At 38.2% G+C, this 19,186-nt stretch overlaps 1 protein-coding gene across 1 annotated transcript in view; it reads right to left on the bottom strand.

Moving 5' to 3' along the window:
• adam12a (ADAM metallopeptidase domain 12a) overlaps positions 1–18,942 on the bottom strand; it is a 110,904-nt gene extending 91,962 nt beyond the window's left edge. The window contains exon 1 of the mRNA XM_079851129.1: positions 18,661–18,942. Within this exon, the coding sequence (XP_079707255.1) occupies positions 18,661–18,763 (103 nt within the window). The 5' untranslated portion in view covers positions 18,764–18,942. The remainder of the gene's footprint in view (positions 1–18,660) is intronic.
• Between the last annotated feature and the right edge of the window lie 244 nt (positions 18,943–19,186).

Here is a 19,186-nt window from a genome sequence, read left to right as displayed (position 1 = left end):
AAAAATAAAATAAAACAGTAATATTGTGAAACAATATTACAATTTAATATAACTGTTTTCTATGTGAATATATAGTAAAGTGTAATTTATTCCTGTGACGCAAAGCTGAATTTTCAGCATCATTACTCCAGTCTTCAGTGTCACATGATCCTTCAGAAATCATTCTAATATGATGATTTGGTGCTCAAGAAACATTTAATATTATTATCAATGATGAAAACAGATGTGCGCTACTTCATACTGTATTTGTGTGTGTGTGTGTGTGGAAACATTTTCAGCATTCTCTGATGAATAGAAAGTTGAAAAGAACATCATTTATTTATTTTAAATAAAAATATGATAAAAGTCTTTAATGTTATTTTTGATCATGTGTCCTTACTGAATAGAGATATTATTCTTTTTTAAAGTAGAAAATATGTAAAAATATTTTTTTTGATAAAATTAAGCATGATATAAATAAAAAACATGTATATGCATATATACACACAAATATAAATTTATATTTTTTCTTTAAGCAACACTAAGGAACTTTTCCTCTTCGGTCGCCCTACTGGTTGGAAGCAGAATTGTCCATTACCGCTGTCGTAAATAATTTCGCCGCCCGCAGCCGACTGTCACACGCACACTCGCTGTTTATCCAGCACCGGCTTTGGAATGAACGATGTCCACAGACAAGGTAGAGTATGTTGCATGATTTCATGAAAGTATGATGTATTGCGACATCAGAAACGAAGAAAACCTAAATAATGACTATCGTAACGCTTGACGTAAAGCAAGTCAAATTTGTAGTTTCCTTACGTCTCATTCGAACTACAGAAACGCGACCCGGTTTGGCAAACTTGCATAGTGTGGTTATAGCAGATATAGGGCCGCAAAGCGAATCCAGAAGTGCCTTTCACTCTGTTACGACTTGATGAACCACTGAAACGATTTTGGAAACATTACTTTAAGGTAAAAAATGTTCCTTAGTATTGCTTTAAATCTATTATATGTAAATAGGAGAGTCACTCGTCTCTCCCACGTCTGCATTATGAATTGAAGTCAGTGGAACACAGAGTTTAGTGTGACTGCTAAACCGCTACACCAAACCACCCCGATACATGGCTTAGGCTGTATTTCTTATGGCTGATGTAGAATTAGCCATAATTTCCATGGCAATAAAACTGATCCTAAACAATCAAGCCCAGAGCTTGACAGATCTGAATCCAACACCAACTGCTTCTGAAAGCAGCGCTCTGAAGGTTTAGAGGTTAGTTTGGGTGACAGAGTGGCCGGGTCTACGCTGACGTCACTGTTTTACGAGTACGACCGACACACACATGGAATCGTCATCACGTTTGTAGCCGTTTCATTTCGGTGGTCCTTTGAAAAAGTCGTACACCTCTACGAGTAACTGGTTTCTTTCACATTAGCACAGTTGTGAGTGAATGGACACTATTGTTAGCGTGACACAGCAGGGCTTTTAATGTTCACTTGTAAACGGGGTAATGGAGGAGAGAACTCGAGCTGCGTGAACCCAACAACAAGCCATATTTGTTCATTTCAGAAACTCCTGCTTGTGTGGTGGAGCTGTTTAAGAGAGTCAGTAAATTATAAAGTTATAGAGATGTGGTGAGGGAACGTGGCTCCAGCGCTTATTTACATGCTCAATAAAGCAGAGAGAGAAACTTTAGCTATTACACTCTTCATCCATGCTGTTATTTATATATCTTCAGTAGAGTCAATAAAGCGAGCGTGTGGTTGGGAGCGTCTATGTTATATGTGTTTGTTCTTTATAGGCAGATCTTGTGTACTGGATTTATGAGAGCAAATGACTAAATAATAAAGGTATAAAGCCTTGAAGCGGTGGCTCAGAAATCTAATGCCGTTTCCAGATGCAAATCGAAACAAATCCTTTTTCAAAATTTGTAAGCGCCTGTGGTGAATACACACACTGGCTTTGTGTGTATAAGTCAAACACCATCAGAAATAGTAAAATGTTCGTTTAAAGAATATTTAGATGCTCGAAAGTCCTCAGTGACTTTAGTGTTCGAAACTGACTGAGGAAACTCCTCACTCCAGAAAGTTCCTTTGGCAATAACATCTTGGTCTCCACTGGGAGGAAAAACTAAGCTTAAACTAGCCCAAGCTGGACTTAACTGGTCTCCCAGTCTGGTCAAGCTGAAATTTTGGTGGTTTTAGGTGTATGTTGTACACTTTTCAGGCAGGGAGACCAGCAGACTTAAAACTGACTTATAAAAGTATCCATTCATGGTTAGTGGCTCATGGTTATATTCATACATATAATGTAAACTTTAAACTAGCTAAGACCATCTGCTTAAACTAGATTTCCCATAATGTCAGAACTGGTGTTTCAACCAAAAGTCTGAGCAGATCTTGTAGGTCTGAGAACTTCACAACGGCAAGATGCAACAAAGCGCGTTTAATCTCCAGTGGGAGTCTGAAGTAAAGTTCACATGCAGCATCTTTGTCTGACATCTGGACCTGAGGGGATGTGAGAGAAAACATCTCCAAAAATTAATCATGCATTTTTGGCTCACAACCACTTCAATATAGCAACCACAAACCCCTTCTAAAGCCTCGGCAATACAGTGAAAGCAAACGGGCCCTGCACTCCTCCTGAACACCCAGGGGGCTGTTTTCTGTCTTACACAAGCCCTCGATGTGACAGCCTCCGCAATAATAACCATTTCCTCACAGTCTTTTTTCTTTCATTGCAAATGGAGCACCACATCTTTCATCTGCTGTTGTGAAAAGTCCCCTTTTACACAAAGCACAGCCCTTCCCTGGACTGAAGCAAGCGCATCCGTCTTTAGTCTCTTCCGGCTAAAATAACAAGCATACAGTGTGTTGTGATTTGGATGCTAGTATGTTGGTTTGACCTCACCACCTGAACCACTAAACCAGCTACGATACCTTACTTGAGCAGCTTAAAGGATTAGTTCACTTTTAAGAAAACTTTTGTTGATAATTTACTCACCCCCATGTCATCCAAGATGTCCATGTCTTTCTTTCTTCAGTCGAAAAGAAATTAAGGTTTTTGATGAAAACATTCCAGGATTTTTTTCCATATAATGGACTTCAATGGGTCCCAAACGGTTCAAGGTCCAAATGACAGTTTCAGTGCAGATTCAAAGGGCTTTAAACGATACCAGGCGATGAATAAGGGTCTTATCTAGCGAAACGATCGGTCATTTAAAAAATAAATAAAAAAGTTTAAGTTTTATAAGCACAAATGCTCGCCTTGCTCTGTTCTGTGATGCGCGTTCGTGACTTCACGTAATACGCAATTACGTTGAAAAGGTCACGCTTGACGTAGACAGAAGTACCGAGTCAGTGTTTACAAATGTGCGGAAGGAGGACCATATACACATATTCAAATGTCTTTGTGTCAGTTTATCGTTTAAAATACCCATTTCGTGTGCGTATCCTGGGTGTTTTAATATTAAAAAGCCTAAAAGAAAATTTCAAGCGTGACCTTTTCAACGTAATTGCGTATTACGTGACGTCACGAACACGCATCACAGAACAGAGCAAGGCGAGCATTTGTGCTTATAAAACTTAAACTTTTTTATTTATTTTTGAAATGACCGATCGTTTCTCTAGATAAGACCCTTATTCATCGTCTGGTATCATTTAAAGCCCTTTGAATCTGCACTGAAACTGTCATTTGGACCTTGAACCGTTTGGGGCCCATTGAAGTCCATTATATGGAAAAAAATCCTGGAATGTTTTCATCAAAAACCTTAATTTCTTTTCGACTGAAGAAAGAAAGACATGGACATCTTGGATGACATGGGGGTGAGTAAATTATCAACAAAAGTTTTTTTAAAAGTGAACTAATCCTTTAACGTCTGTAAGAGCACGTCACACTTTTGTTATGAAACAAACTTTTTGCCCATCACATTCCAGATAAAAAAAGAGGGAAAAAAATGTAGTATTAAATAAGAGAGATACTATTATAATGAAAAAAAAAAAAAAAATTGGTCACACTTTAGTTTAGCGTCCTATTCTCACTAGTTGCTTAGAATGCATATTTCTATGGAGCAGAGTGCTGGCATAAAAGGAAGTGGTCTTGAATGGTTTAAATCACATCTCTCCAATAGAAGTTTTAGAGTTAACATTGGTGAACATTGGTCTGAGGCAGCTCCTTTATCGTGTGGTGTTCCCCAGGGATCCATCTTAGCTCCTATTCCTTTTTCCATTATATATGCTCCCATTGGGTTCTATTTTTAGGAAGCGTGGTCTGTCGTTCCATTGCTATGCAGATGACACTGCATTCTGGTCTGGAGCTAGCCTACTTATGACCAGTGTGTCTGATGTGAAGGCATGGCTGTCTTTACATTTTCTTACGTTTAATGAGTGAAATAATTGTGTTTGGTCTGTCAGATTCTCTTAGTACACCAAAAATAAATTTCAGGAGTTACAGTAACCTCTCCTTGGATAGGGGCTGTTTTTGATGATGGGTTAAAAGACATAAATACAGAGGTCAGATCATGCTTCTTTCAGCTTTGACTACAAGCAAAAGTAAAACTTATTCTGTCGATATCTTTTTTTTTGGAAAAAAGTAATTCATGCTTTTATTCCCTTTTATTAACTCGCTTTATTTTGATTTTATATATATACACACACACACACACATATATATATATATATATATATATATATATATATATATATATATATATATATATATATATATATAATATTTATAGAATAGATTTCTAAAATAAATATTTCTAAAATAAATAAATAAATACATGTAAAGTACATTTCATTTTAAAGTATTAAATAATTCACTCAGTTATTAACTCAAATACTAAGTACCACATAAATATGTAAACAAAACAAAAGAAGAGAAAAAAAGATTGCCGTAAGAGTGCAAAAATTCATAGAACCTCCATCAAACATTACTACTTTTGCTGTTATATAAAGTTTCTCATACCAAGCTAAAACATTTTGATCATCCAATTTCACAAGCTCCATTTTACAGCAGGGAAAAACTGTCCCAGGAGTCAGACCAGCACTAAACTAACACTAACCAGTAGAGGACTCATCTTGATCTCAGGCTCAATGCAGGAAGGGTTCCCTCACATAAAAACACAGCCGGACAACGTGTACTTAAGTGATGACAAGCATAAACTAGTCAGTAAATGATGGTCTTAGCTGGTCTTTCCAGGAAGTCTCCCCTGTTCTACAAGATCTTGTTTGTGATCCCCAACTACCCAGTAAACCACTAATGGTTCACTTTGAAAACACCTGCAGCTCTGTGACAGCATCTCCCTGTGAAACAGCCACTCAGCATGTTCATATCCCGCTGCTGTACTGCATTTGATTATTTATGAAAATCAGCGCCACGGGCGACATGCTGATGACTCTCCACATGAACTAAGAGCTCAAACAGACGCGGTGTAAAAAACACTGGCCGCAGTCCAGATAGAGACAGAGATAAAGATGCGGGAGAGAAACACTCAGGTTTCTGCCTCCAGAGGTTCTTCATGAGAGCATGGCGATCCCATCGCTACAACGACAAACTGTCCTGAGCGTCCTTACACTGGAATCAAATGTTTGACCCAGGTCTTCTGTGCGCCTTAAGGAAAAAGAATTAAAGTTAATCCGAGACGGATGATGAGGAACACCCAATGACAGGCCCTTCTCCATCTTCAGCGGGAGAGAAAACAGGAAATTGTCAGTCGGATCCACGAGTGCAGGCTTATTGTGAATAATGAAATAATCAACTGATACAGATGAATGTAATCAGTGGTGTCGTGAACATCATGTTGGGATAAAGGAGTGAAAACACACTGGGATTTACTATAATACCCCCAAAGAGCCTTGTGTTTCTTTGAAACGAGTTCATGCAAGCTTGTAGCAGAGTTAATATATATAACATTTCTTTCTTTCTTTCTTTTCCCTGCTCACCAGGGTTCTGCAAAATTCAGAAGTGGAAAATTCAAGCATGGATTTGAATTGAATCGACTCCACAGGAAGTTAAATTGAAATGACAGGAATTTAGTATTTTGATTCACAAACAAACAACTATCTATCTATCTATCTATCTATCTATCTATCTATCTATCTATCTATCTATCTATCTATCTATCTATCTATCTATCTATCTATCTATCTATCTATCTATCTATCTATCTATCTATCTATCTATCTATCTATCTATCTATCTATCTATCATGTCTGGAGCACAAGCACACAATGTTAGGAAAATGTTTGCATCTCAACCTTCAGTATGAGAAACAGTAATGCTGGTGATGCTGAAACATCATCTCTGAGCATCATTCTCTAACCGCTCTTATCTCATTAACGTTCCTCTCCACGTTGTGATCGTGTTTATTCTGGCCGACCTCCAGTCCGAACAGCTCAGCCTGCAAGACGACACTAAACAAACACACACCGGGCCCTGCAGGTCTGCTGGTGACATCAGGGTCCTGTCCTGAAAGAAGATCGGCACACAAGACCTGTGATTTCTGCATGCAACAAAGCAATGGGTTACTCCTATAACATCATCTTCAAGTGAGAGAGAATGATAAGTATAAGAGTTTGTAATAAGCCATTCAGCGAAGAGCTGCAATTCCAGTCAACATGAAATCTCAATTTACGCAATGTTCTTTCTTAATACATGTTCTTGGTCTTATTATGTGCACATTATTAAGAGCAACAAATGTTTATAAAAAGAACTTGCTCCATCTGACTGAATTAACATCCACTTTTTACAATCCCAACAATCCTCCTGATGAATTAAATCAAGTCCTTGTTTCGCTCAGAGATGGGTCAGGTTAAAGAAGTAAAAAGGGTTGCAAATAATTCGTGTTGATATTAAAATGCCCTCCATGTTACATTAGAGGTTCTTTAGCTCTTATGGCATTGAGAAGTAAAAACACTTTTTCGTTCCAACTATAGTCTTTATCGTGTCAAAACTGTACAACTTAAGCTCCAGCACGTTCTTCAGGGCTTCTGTAAATGTTGCAGCACCGTGCAAAATACAAAGTGTGTATAGAACAGAAAGAAAAGAGCCTGGAGAATTAATCTATTCAAACACTTTCCCTGATGACATCCCTGGGCAGGACAAAGTGAGAGTGACGCCCCCTGCTGGGCGGTCAGTGTGACCTCTGCAGTCCTCTGACTACTAAACTACTGATCATATGTTGGACTTTGAGAAGCGTCTACGCACGGAAGAACTTATCTGGGGTCTTTTTTTGGGCAGGGGGTCTGGTGTGTTTGCTGGACATCTGAGGTCTCTAGAGCCACCTGCCCTTGGCACACTGATCCAGCAGCATATGCCCATTGAGAAGAGCCAGGAGCCACACAGATAACCTCACGTGACATTTAGACGAAGCCAGGTCACATGGGCAGCTCTGCTGCTCAAAAAGATCATGACATCATCCCTACAGGATCAACACAATCCGTTAGCTTGTCAGAAATGTCCAGAGCTGATGATGTCTGTTGCTATTCTCTGCTTTTCAACAGTTACGCTGAAAACCACTATCATTTTACACACAAGTTTACACAATATTCTGATCCTAATTCTTACAGACCTCACGATATTCCCCTCACTGTTTCTCTCTCTCTCTCTCTCTCTCTCTCTCTCTCTCTCTCTCTCTCTCTCTCTCTCTCTCTCTCTCTCTCTTTATGCGTTTCCTGTTGAAACCTGTAAGTTAATGTTGTATATATAAAATGGCTTGTTGCTTTTTAAAGCGGCAAATAGCCTTCGGTTTATATCACACATCACAGCCTTCTAAAACTTCAATTTATGACATTTTCAATGTACAAAAGCAATGAAGACACGTTCAGAACATTTGCATCACCTATAAACCATTATTTGATACATGCTATTACTAGATAGACAAAGTTGCATTCATTAATTCCCTTTCTACAGAGCATTTTAGTGGACAAAATGTATATACCCATAGAAAACAAGATGCAATAATATTCAGACAATTTCACTGGAAGATAAAGACAGTAGAGCTGCATGATATATTGAAATGAAGAAGAAATTATAGGATGCAAATAGTAGCATTGTCATTTTATAGTTGCACCATAAAATAATTTGTACTAAATACTAGGGCTGTCAAAAGATTAATCGCGATTAATCGCGATTAATCGCATCCAAAATAAAAGTTTGTGTTTTAATATATGTGTGTGTACTGTGTATAATTATTTTGTATATATAAATACACACACATGCATGTATATATTTAAGAAATATTTGCATACATATACTGTATATATATTTATATAGTTTATATTATATATAAATATATATTTTTTATATATATAAATAACACATTTTTCTTAAATATATACATGCGTGTGTGTGTATTTATATATACAAATTTAATTATACAGAGTACACACACATATATTATTAAAAACAAACTTATTTTGGATGCGATTAATCGCGATTAATCTTTTGACAGCCCTACTAAATACTTGATTATTTTTTATTTTACACTATTGTTACAATATATTTCTTATTTTGTTTAATATTTTTTTTATAAATAATCACAATTATTATAATTATTATAATAATTATTTTATAGCAATATTTTATGGTTACTGACGAGGTTTAAGTAATTTGTTGTAAAGCATCACCACACAAATCTTTCAAGCTTTTCCCAAGATGTTCAGCCCTAAAAGTGTTTTAAAATCATTTTTATGTTCTACGCAGATTCCCTTCCCAACAGAATCGTCATCAAAATCTTACTAGAATTATTAATTCTTTCCAAATATGGCTGGTGAAAATTCCTGTATTTTTTATATTGCAATTTATACTGCAGAAAAACAATATATTATATATAACAAAATATTCCAATATCGTGCAGGCCTACAAGACTAGATTTTGCATGTGTACATTTACTAAAAAATACTTTTAGAAATGTACTATACTGCAGATATCTGCTTTGGAGTAAAACAACACAAAATGTGATGGGGTCTGTAGTGCATTACTCTCTCCCTGCTGTGCAACTGCTCTACTAAAGATATTCAAGGCCACACATGACGGATCGAGCATGCTTTGGATAAAGCTCGCTCGCACACCTTTATCCAAGTAATGGATCACTTCCACTGGGTCTTTTTGCTTCAGTCTCTGGGTCACACCTGTGTACACCACGAGCTCCACTCGTCCATGAAGACCCCCTGAGACCACCTAAACCGTGAGTTAAGGAGCACGCAGCAGACCTCTGCATCAGAGGGCCCAATGATCCGTGATTCCCAGCACCTCAGATTTACACATCCTCACGGACACGAGGGGAAATTAGCCATGCTGAAGGCTGAAGCCTCAGCGTAGGTCTGTGATGTGGCGAAGGAGACTGAAACTCCTTCAAAATGCAGCAGACGTCCCGTATGAGGGCGTTTAATCCCAGAGAGGGTCCCTAATGACGGGTGAGACGGCACTGGATTCATGATTAATCACATCACAGGCCTTGATTCCCCACATCAAGGGCACCACAGCTACATCTTGAAACATGATGAGAAACTCAAACTAGAAAAAGCTGGAATGAAACACAATTACTTCTGTCCAACTTGACTGAGTTAAATGCAACTAATTGTTTATTCCACCATAAAAAGTTGTTGAGTTTAAATCCTAATGAAGGATTTTATGGAGCCAAACGGACACTTGCAGACCACTAAAGGCCAGTGTGATCTGAAGAGTCTTTACAACTTTAAAGTAATTCAATGATGTGTTAATGGTGCTGTAAAACAGGGAGCTTCAAACTGGTGTCTAGGGCTCCCGGGGAATTAAAGGGGTTATAAGATGCGATTTCTTGTTTTCCTTTTTCTTTAGTGTGTTATGTAACTGTTTGTGCATGTATAAGATCTGCAGAGTTACACGGCTCAAAGTCTCAAATCCAAAGATATATTCTTTGTTGTTAAAGGGGTGGTTGAATATGATTTCACTTTTCTAACTTTAGTTAGTGTGTAATGTCGCTGTTTGAGCATAAACAACATCTGAAAAGTTACAACGCCCAAAGTTCAAAGCAAAGGGAGATATTTGCTTTTAAAGAAATCGCTTTTTAAGGACTACAACAAACGGCTGGTAGGGACTACACGACATTACTCCAGGGTTAGTGACATCACCAACCCTAAAATTTACATAAACTCCGCCCTTGGGAACACGCAGTCCATAGTGGGGCAGAGTTTCATAACACCGCCCAAATGTATACGCAGATAAAGAAGGCGTAACTTTTATTCTCGCTGTATTACTGTACTCCACCATGTCGTGGAGACGCTGTGTTTTTCGTTGCGAAAGCATAACTACTTTGTTTGGCCTCCCAAAAGAGGACACAATTAGAAAACAGTGGTTAAGCTTTATTTCCAACACTGTTCCAGAACAGTACAACCAAAATATTCAAATGTGCTGTGCATTTTTCGGAGGACTGTTTCCAGAACCTGCGAGAGTACAAGACTGATTCTAAAAATTGGGGCAATTCCATCTTTGCATATACAGTCTGGCGCTTCTAACTCACAGACACATGTAAGCATGTTTTCATATTTTAAGAATTTGCTACTGACTAATCAAACGCGAGTTCTGAGCAGTATAGAGTAATACTTGTTTTATCGTTTCTACGATTACAAAATGGTTTTATGTTTACATAGTGTTCCCGCCTGTAATGTACCGTAAAAAGACAGTTCAAGTCTATTATAATCAGTAATTATGTCCCCAATGAAATCAAATCTTACCAATCTGATGGTTTGATTTCGGTCCAGTTGCGCTGGCAAAGTTGATCGATCAGCTTGGTCATCTGCATTTTCCGGTGTTGTGCCGAATTTCGACCCCCTGCCAAATTATTACCTCCCTCATTGAAGTCAGTACCTGATTGCCTAATCCTAACCCCACCCCTAATCCTAACCCCTCCCCCACAACTAATCCTAAACCTACCAATACTAGGGGGGTAATAATCTGGCGGGGGTCGAAATTCAGCACAACACCGGATCAGATTCGGGCTTGAATTGAGAAGGTAGTACCGACGTTATTACCTGTCATTATTGCTTTGGGAGCTGATGCTATGGTAAGGGGCGTGACATTTCCGTCAGACGCGTAAGGTATTTGGGCCAATCACAATGCACTGGATCGCTGGCCAATCAGAGCACACCGCGCTTTTCAGAACAATGAGCTTTGTAAAAATCGACGCGTTTCAGAAAGGCGGGGCATTGAGGAACATTAATGATGTACGGTGTGTGTAAAATAATGACTTTTTTTAAACCTAAAACCACGTAAACACATTGCATTAAACCAAATACACAAAATAATGTTATTTTTAGAACCATCATATGACCCCTTTTACAGAACATTTCAGTGGGGAAAAAAAAGTTTAAAAACAAAAGTTACATTTTTAAAAAATATATGAAATTCTGCTTTTTAGAGAAATCTCTACAACTTGATATCTACAACAATGCCTTGCCTCCAGAATTAAAATACTACGAACAAATGTGTTTTTGTAAAATTCTGAATATAATAAAAGAAAAAATTAATTTACAGAGTTTGACACAGAGTTACAGAGTTAGGTAAGAATCTAGTATAAAATAGATAGTAGAAATCAAAAGAAAAATAGAAAAAAAATAGAAAAAAATGCATTAAGAAGAGAGAAAATAAGATCCATTATGACTTCATGCTGACTCTCCACTTTCAAGTGGAAAAAAAGCTTTTACTTCTCAGAACTCTGAATTTATAATGCTTCTTTGAAACACACCACCTTGAACATTTATAATTAAAACCAAGTGTCAGCTCAAAAAATTTTCATCATAACTTCATGAAGGATCCCACAGACGCCACTGAGGCTCAAACCGGCTTTTAGGACTGTTTAACGGTTCATGCACACTGTTGACAGAGAAAGAAAATAAAATGCCAAAAGTAAAAATCATTCATTTTCTCCACAACTAAAATCCTCATTACCAAATTCCTCAGCAGCAACAGCTCAGTTCTATAATTCACGGCGAATTATGCAGCCACGATCAAGCTACAATCTTAAACTACTTATTTATTTGTATATATTACAATATTTTGTCATTTTATTCTTATAACCATGACTTAAAGTCAATAGCTTGTTCTGCACATTTATATAATTCAATAGCATTCCTGTAACTCAATCAGTGGTTCATGATGCTTGCAACGCCATGGTCATGAGTTCCATTCCCAAGGAATGCATGAACTGATAAATGTAAACCTTGATTGCAAGTTGCTTTGAATAACAGCGTATGTCAAATGCATGAATGAAAGGAATTAATAAGAGTATGTTTTGTACCTTTGTCTTTTTTCACAATTTCTTTCCCAATTAAAGAATTTTAACCAATACTTATTCAGTTCAAATCAAAATTGAATATTTTACATTCACATTTATTCATTAAGCACATGAAATATTGTGATTTATCTCAGAGCTGACTGTTTGGTTAAAGTCTTTGAATTCCCCGTAGAGAAATGAATAAGAAATACACTTAAAGGAAGAGGTGGGCGGTCAATGTTGCGCTTTATTGAGAACATAATTGGCCCTGATCTTCATTGAGAAGGTAAAACGCTCTGGAAGGGGTCAGTTGAGTTTAAATGTTCTCTCTCTCTCTCTGTGTGTGTGTGTGTGTCAGGCAGTCATGCGTGCAGACATCTTCTGTAGTGTTTAACCTATACATGTGTGCAACTGTCTGTCACTGCACAGGATCCGTCTCTCTCTCCGTCTGTCTTTCATTAACCCCCCACACCCTCAACTGTCTGTTTTTCCAGGGTGTCTCTTGCTTTCTCTCCCTCAACAGTCCAGCGGCGTATGATACAGTATGAACAGCTGCCGGTTCTCCTGAAACTCTTTCTGGCAGTCACGCATTCACCAGCAGATACTCAATCCCATTCAGCTGTTTCCAGCTCTGCCATGATCCGTTTCTGGGTGTGTGGACGAGCACTTGCTCAGTCTGACCGGTGACGTACTGTACGCCTGAAACTGTCATTTGAGAATAGGACATGTGGCGAAAACGAACAGGCAGTACGAATGTTAAACTCTACATGAAATGAAGAATGCAATTTTGCACCGTAACGTGACCAAAAAACACACTCAAACAGAAAGAAAGTGACAGTTCACCCAAAAATGAAACTGGTGTTTAGAGCCAAGAAAGTTTCTTAAGAATCTATAAATTCATCAAAAACCATTTAAAAAATCAACATAAAGCAGCCGTTTTGACACATTTTACCTTCAAAATGATTACCGTTCAAAAGTTTGTTCACCGAGGCTGTATTTATTTGATCAAAAATAAATTGTGAAATACTTTTAGAACTGACTGTATTTTAAACTGTAATTTATTCCTGTGATGAAAGCTGAATGTTCAGCATCATTACTCCAGTCTTCAGTGTCACATGATCCTTCAGAAATCATTCTAATATGCTGTATGGATGCTCAAGAAACATTTCTGATTATTATCAATGCTGAAATCAGTCGTTCTGCTTCATATTTTAGTATAAACCGTGATTTTCAGGATCCTATGATGAATATAAAGTTCAAAAGAACAGCAGTTATTTATAATATAAATATTTTGTTACTTAATAAATGTTTTTACTGTCACTATTCATCAATTGAATGCATCTTTGCTTATTAAAAGTATGAATTTGCCCCAAACTTTTGAACGGCATAGTGATTCAAAGTCAAGCAGGCATAAGCACCAAATCTCAAGCACTTATTGATATATGAGCATTAAATCAGTATCCACTCTGCTCTCTAGATTTCAGCATTTACATGGTCTATTAAAAACAACATACAAACACCATTTTGGCTGACAACGAATAGCGTGCATTGATGAATCATACGCAACAAGACTAAAAATGTGCATTACAGAAACAAATGAGGTCAATTTTGATTTCCTGTTGACTTTAATAATGTAAAATAACAGATGCTTCCGAATGGCATCTCCATGACCCTTCTGGATTTAACAACTGATCATACCCATAAAACGAACAATCTCTGCAGACGCCAGCTCATAAAAGCCCACCACTAAGGATTTCCAGTCATTTTCAGCCTCCAGCAGCCTTCATGCAGAACCACATGCTGGACTCCTGCAACACAGGCCTCGTGAGACCGCGGGGAGGCACCTGTTCTGATCAATTCACTCATTAGTCTTTAACAACGGCAGCCAGGTAACCACTTCCTGTCACTGCCATGCATATTTCACACCAGGGGGGATTGTGGGAAGACGAGCTGCTGTATTACTTTCCCAGAGGAAGTGAGTGAGTGCATGAAAATCTTAAAGGAACAGTGCACCCAAAAATGATTGGTTTTCTTTCTTCTGTGAAACACAAACAGGAGATGTTGAGTAAAATATCAGAGATTCTGTTTTCCATGCAATTAATGTGTATGCAAAACAAAACAAAAACAAAAAAACACAATAAAATAGTCCATACAACTTGTGCACAATGTTTCAAGACTTCTGAAGTCATAAGCTATTGGCTTTCACTTGTTATGTGACAAACTGCGACATGATGTATTTAAAGGATTAGTTCACTTTCAAAAAATTTTTGCTGATAATTTACTCACCCCGATGTCAGCCAAGATATCCATGTCTTTCTTTCTTCAGTCGAAAAGAAATTAAGGTTTATGAACCGCAGTACACAGACAAATAACTTAGACAGATGACGTGACGTGTGACCTTTCCAACGTGATGACGCAATGCGTCGCACATCTCAGAGATGGTACAAGACGGTTAAAAATTTGTGGTTAAAAAGTATATATATATATTTTTTTTAAATAAAATGACCAATCGTTTCACTAGATAAGACCCTTATTTCTCGACTGGGATCGTGTCGAGACTTTGAAGCTGCATTGAGACGGACATTTGGACCTTCAAACCATTGGTTGCCATTGAAGTCCATTATATGAAGAAAAATCCTGGAATGTTTTCCCCAAAAACCTTAATTTCTTTTCGACTGAAGAAAGAAAGACATGGATATCTTGGATGACATCGGGGTGAGTAAATTATCAGCAAACATTTTTTTTGAAAGTGAACTAATCCTTTAAAACCGTGACCGCGGATGAGATTTCAGAGCTACAGGGAAGATTTTCAGTGAATAACGACAGAAAGTTTTGGACTTTTCCTCTTATAAAGTTATCATATGAATTCAATATGACTTTATGCACACCAAGCCTGCTTTTATTTGATCAAAAATACAGTAAAAACAGAAACATTGTGAAACATTATTACAATTTAAAATAGATGTTTTCTATTTGAACATATTGTAAAATGTAATTTATACCTGTGATCAAAGCTGAATGTTCAGCATCATTACTCCAGTCTTCAGTGTCACATGATCCTTCAGAAATCATTCTAATATGATGATTTGCTGCTCGAAACATTTATATAGTATTTAGTAAATTTTTTAGGATTTTCTGATAAATATAACTTTCAAAAGAACAGCAGTCATTTGAAATAGATTTTTTTAACATTATATGTCAGTGTCTTTAATGTCACTTTTGATTCATGTAATGCAGTTCAACAGTCATGTAATGCATTCTTACTGCATGTGTGTGTGTGTGTGTGTGTGTGTGTGTGTGTGTGTGTGTGTGTGTGTGTGTAAAAGCACTCTGAACCCTTTTGTGTACCACAGAAGAAAGAAATTCAAGCACATTTAAATGACATGAGGGTGAGTAAATGATGACAGAAAGTTTTCATCTTTTGCTGAACTTTAACTTCAAACATGCCAACACAGTCACAGAGGTGGGAATGAACTCTCTGGTTTTCCCACACGCTGTGTCTGGAGGGAAAGTGTTTGTAGAAGACTCAGGGACAGTGTTCACACACACAGTAGTCAACACCCTCTCTCAAACACATGTTGGTAGCAGCGCTGCTTTGATCGTGTGTCTCTGTAACCTTGTTGTCACATCAACGGTTTCTGGTTTTACACCCCACTGTGACGGGCTCATCTCTCTTCCTCGTGTCTGTCTCTCTGTTCTTTCTCTTGACTTCCACCTCACATCTTTCCACACTCATCTTTCTGTGTTCCTCTGCTCTTCCTTGCCTCTATCTCCCTTTAATGACTCACAAATGACTAGGACAGTTCTTGTAATCGGACAAAAAGTCAGGAACCATTCCAAACGTGCCCCTATTATGCAATTTTTAAGGTACCTAATTTTGTTTTGGAGTCTTCTACAATAGGTTTACATGCATGCAAGGTAAAAAAAAACACACACACATTTTCCCAGTATATATATTGCAGCATCAGCTCTTTTCTCACAGTGTCTGAAATGGTTTGATCAAGGATTCGGTCTCTCTAAACCCCTCCTTTCCGTGAGCTTCCTCTGCTCTGATTGGTCAGATGGCCAAGTCTGCTGTGATTGGTTGATCGCTTACAGCATGAGTCATGAACAAAACACCCATTAACACTGAACATCTGAATTTCAGCTGTTTCTCAGCCCTTGATAATGATTGCGTTGGTTTTACCGTATCAATTCGGGCGCGAGTCCTCATCCTTTGAAAGTGCATCGAGTGGATTTACTTTAGCAGCAGAAAACAGCGTCTTCTCGACATGAACAACACAAACCAAACTCTTCCAGTCTCAGATAAACTACAGTGTTTGAGGGCGGGACAAAGCAGACGCTGTTCGCCGACAGCCAATCAAGACCACAGGCTGGCATTATGCAAATCTGTTACAAACATAAGCAGGTTCAGCAGGAAGTGAGACTGGAATTACTGGCGACTCGTTTCAGGCCGTTCAGAATCACTTCTTTCTTTCGGGAGACAATAACTCCATTTGAAACTTTCCCGACCTTTTACATTCACAAACAGCTATATTACACACTATATGAAATGTAATTTGCCAAAAAGCATAATAAAGTATTAAAAAGTAAGTTTCCATTTCTCAAGAACTGCTCCATTCGATAAAGAAAAGAAAGAAGTGATTCTGAACGGCCTGAAACGAGTCGCCAGTAATTCCAGTCTCACTTCCTGCTGAACCTGCGTAGGTTTGTAACACATTTGCATAATGCCAGCCTGTGGTCTTGATTGGCTGTCGGCGAACAGCGTCTGCTTTGTCCCGCCCTCAAACACTGTAGTTTATCTGAGACTTAATGTGCAGTGATTCCAATTAACGATTATTTTTTACTAAACAAAAGCGAAACTATTTGGTTGCATAACCTTTTATTATTTCCATTAAAAGGTTATGCAACCAAATATAGTTTCGCTTTTGTTTAGTAAAAAATAATCGTTAATAGGAATCACTGCACATTATGTTTTCTCTGCATAATTTCTGCTCTTGATGACAATGGTGGCTAATTTACCATTGTTATACACTAGTACCAGTAACTAACTATACTGTAAACTATGATGGTAAGAGTGACTATATAATGCTCCACATCCCCCCGCCCCTCCCCAACACACACCTGTTTGTATAAGTGCTCTGATTTAATGAGGGTATCTTTGGCTGATCAAGCACCATGTCGCCCTAAACGTTGTGTCATTCATCAAATCTGCCACTGTTGCATGCAGCGGGTTAGTTTCATTAGTTCAGCCCCTCCGCTCACATCATATAATCACCCTGACTGCGTCCACCAAACATGCTCATTTCATATCAGTTACTGTGTCTATGATGAATGAGCTTTTAACTATTACTGATCGTCTACATGCAATTAACTCAGCAGAGCACACAATAACATAATCATCACACGCACACAAATACATTTAGCATCAGGAGGCAAAGAGAGACTGATTGTTTTCTGTTAATTAAGAGCACTTTACCAGGGATGATGTGTTTGGAGAGAGAGAGAGAGAGAGAGAGAGAGCGAGAGAGAGAGAGAGAGAGAGAGAGAGAGAGAGAGAGAGAGAGAGAGAGAGAGAGAGAGAGAGACCGAGAGAGAGAGAGAGAGAGAGAGAGAGTTACTCCTTGTCTTAAAGTAAAACTTCAGCAACTGTTGCATTACAGTAATGAAAATAAGATTTTTTGCATTATTGTAATGAGAATTTGGAGGAGAAATGTGCCTAATTAATTATCATAAAATGATACATTTATATATACATATATATATATATATATATATATATATATTCACTTATGTATGTATATCCTATTGCCCCTAATAAGCTCCATTTTCCTGGGAAATCAAAATCAAAAGAAATAATAAATGATATTTTAAGTATGACAGGTTTTTGTGACATTCAACCACATTCAGCTGTATCCATGTATATGCCATCACCAAATAGTGCATACCTGACAAACCACAAAGTTATCAAAAATAGAATCCACCAGCTAAACACAAATGTTCTGTTATTGCCTCTGTTAACAAGGCACAAAAATCCCCTAAAGTTGTTGTTCTGGAGAAACATCAGAGCATGTTCTTCATACAAAATGTGCAACAGTTCATCAGTTGTTCTGCTTTGAGAAAAAGAGACTTAATCTGCTCCCAAAACACACTGTGACAAAACCAAGTGAGCTTGTAGATAGTGTGTTGGGTGTGGAAACTTCTAGATTAGGCTACTTGTCAAAGTCAAAACATTTGCAATTTACGGGTCAGATGAGGCAGAAACAGTGTCTTAAAGAAACAACTGTGCAGTTTCACTTATGTGTGTGCCCATGATGCCCAAAACTGCTGACTGACTACGTAGGCAGCGCAAAATCTTTGAGTCGCAGCCACACAGTCATGTGAAAGTTATAAGTGCATAAAGCAATTACACTTAAATGTGTGTTACCTGCTGTAAACAGTCTCCCGGCGCAGCAGACAGTCAGCACGGACACAACATGCGCGCAGACCGCGGGCAGGAGCGCACGCTTCGGGCTGTACCGGCTGGACATGGTGCCCGACGGGAATCCGCGCGGATCACGACAGAACGACCATAATATAGAGCAGCGACGGCAGACACACGGCGGCTGAGGACTTCCGACACTTCCTGAAATCTGAGAGACTCTCAGGGCGTCAGAAGCGTTTAGACGCGCGCGCCGCACATCAGCTCTCCATGAGCGCACGAGCCACATAAACTCAGGCAGCCTCGTGCAACGGTCTGCGCGCGCGTGTGTGTGTGTGTGTGTGCGAGCGCGACGATGTCCTGACGCCTCTGATTTTGGATAAGTGTAACGCAGCCTAGATCGGAAACGGCGGTAACAGTTTATAATAACTCTCGTTAATATTCGCTAACAAACAATATGCTTAACAGACCGTCTTTGGCTAAAGAAGCATTTCTACAGTTATTGTTCAGCCCAAAAAATATACTATATTCA

This window comes from Squalius cephalus (assembly GCF_949319135.1).
Source record: "Squalius cephalus genome assembly, chromosome: 19".
Taxonomy (NCBI): domain Eukaryota; kingdom Metazoa; phylum Chordata; class Actinopteri; order Cypriniformes; family Leuciscidae; genus Squalius; species Squalius cephalus.
The sequence above is the reverse complement of the archived record's forward strand: the minus strand, read 5'-3'. Positions and strand labels throughout refer to the sequence as shown.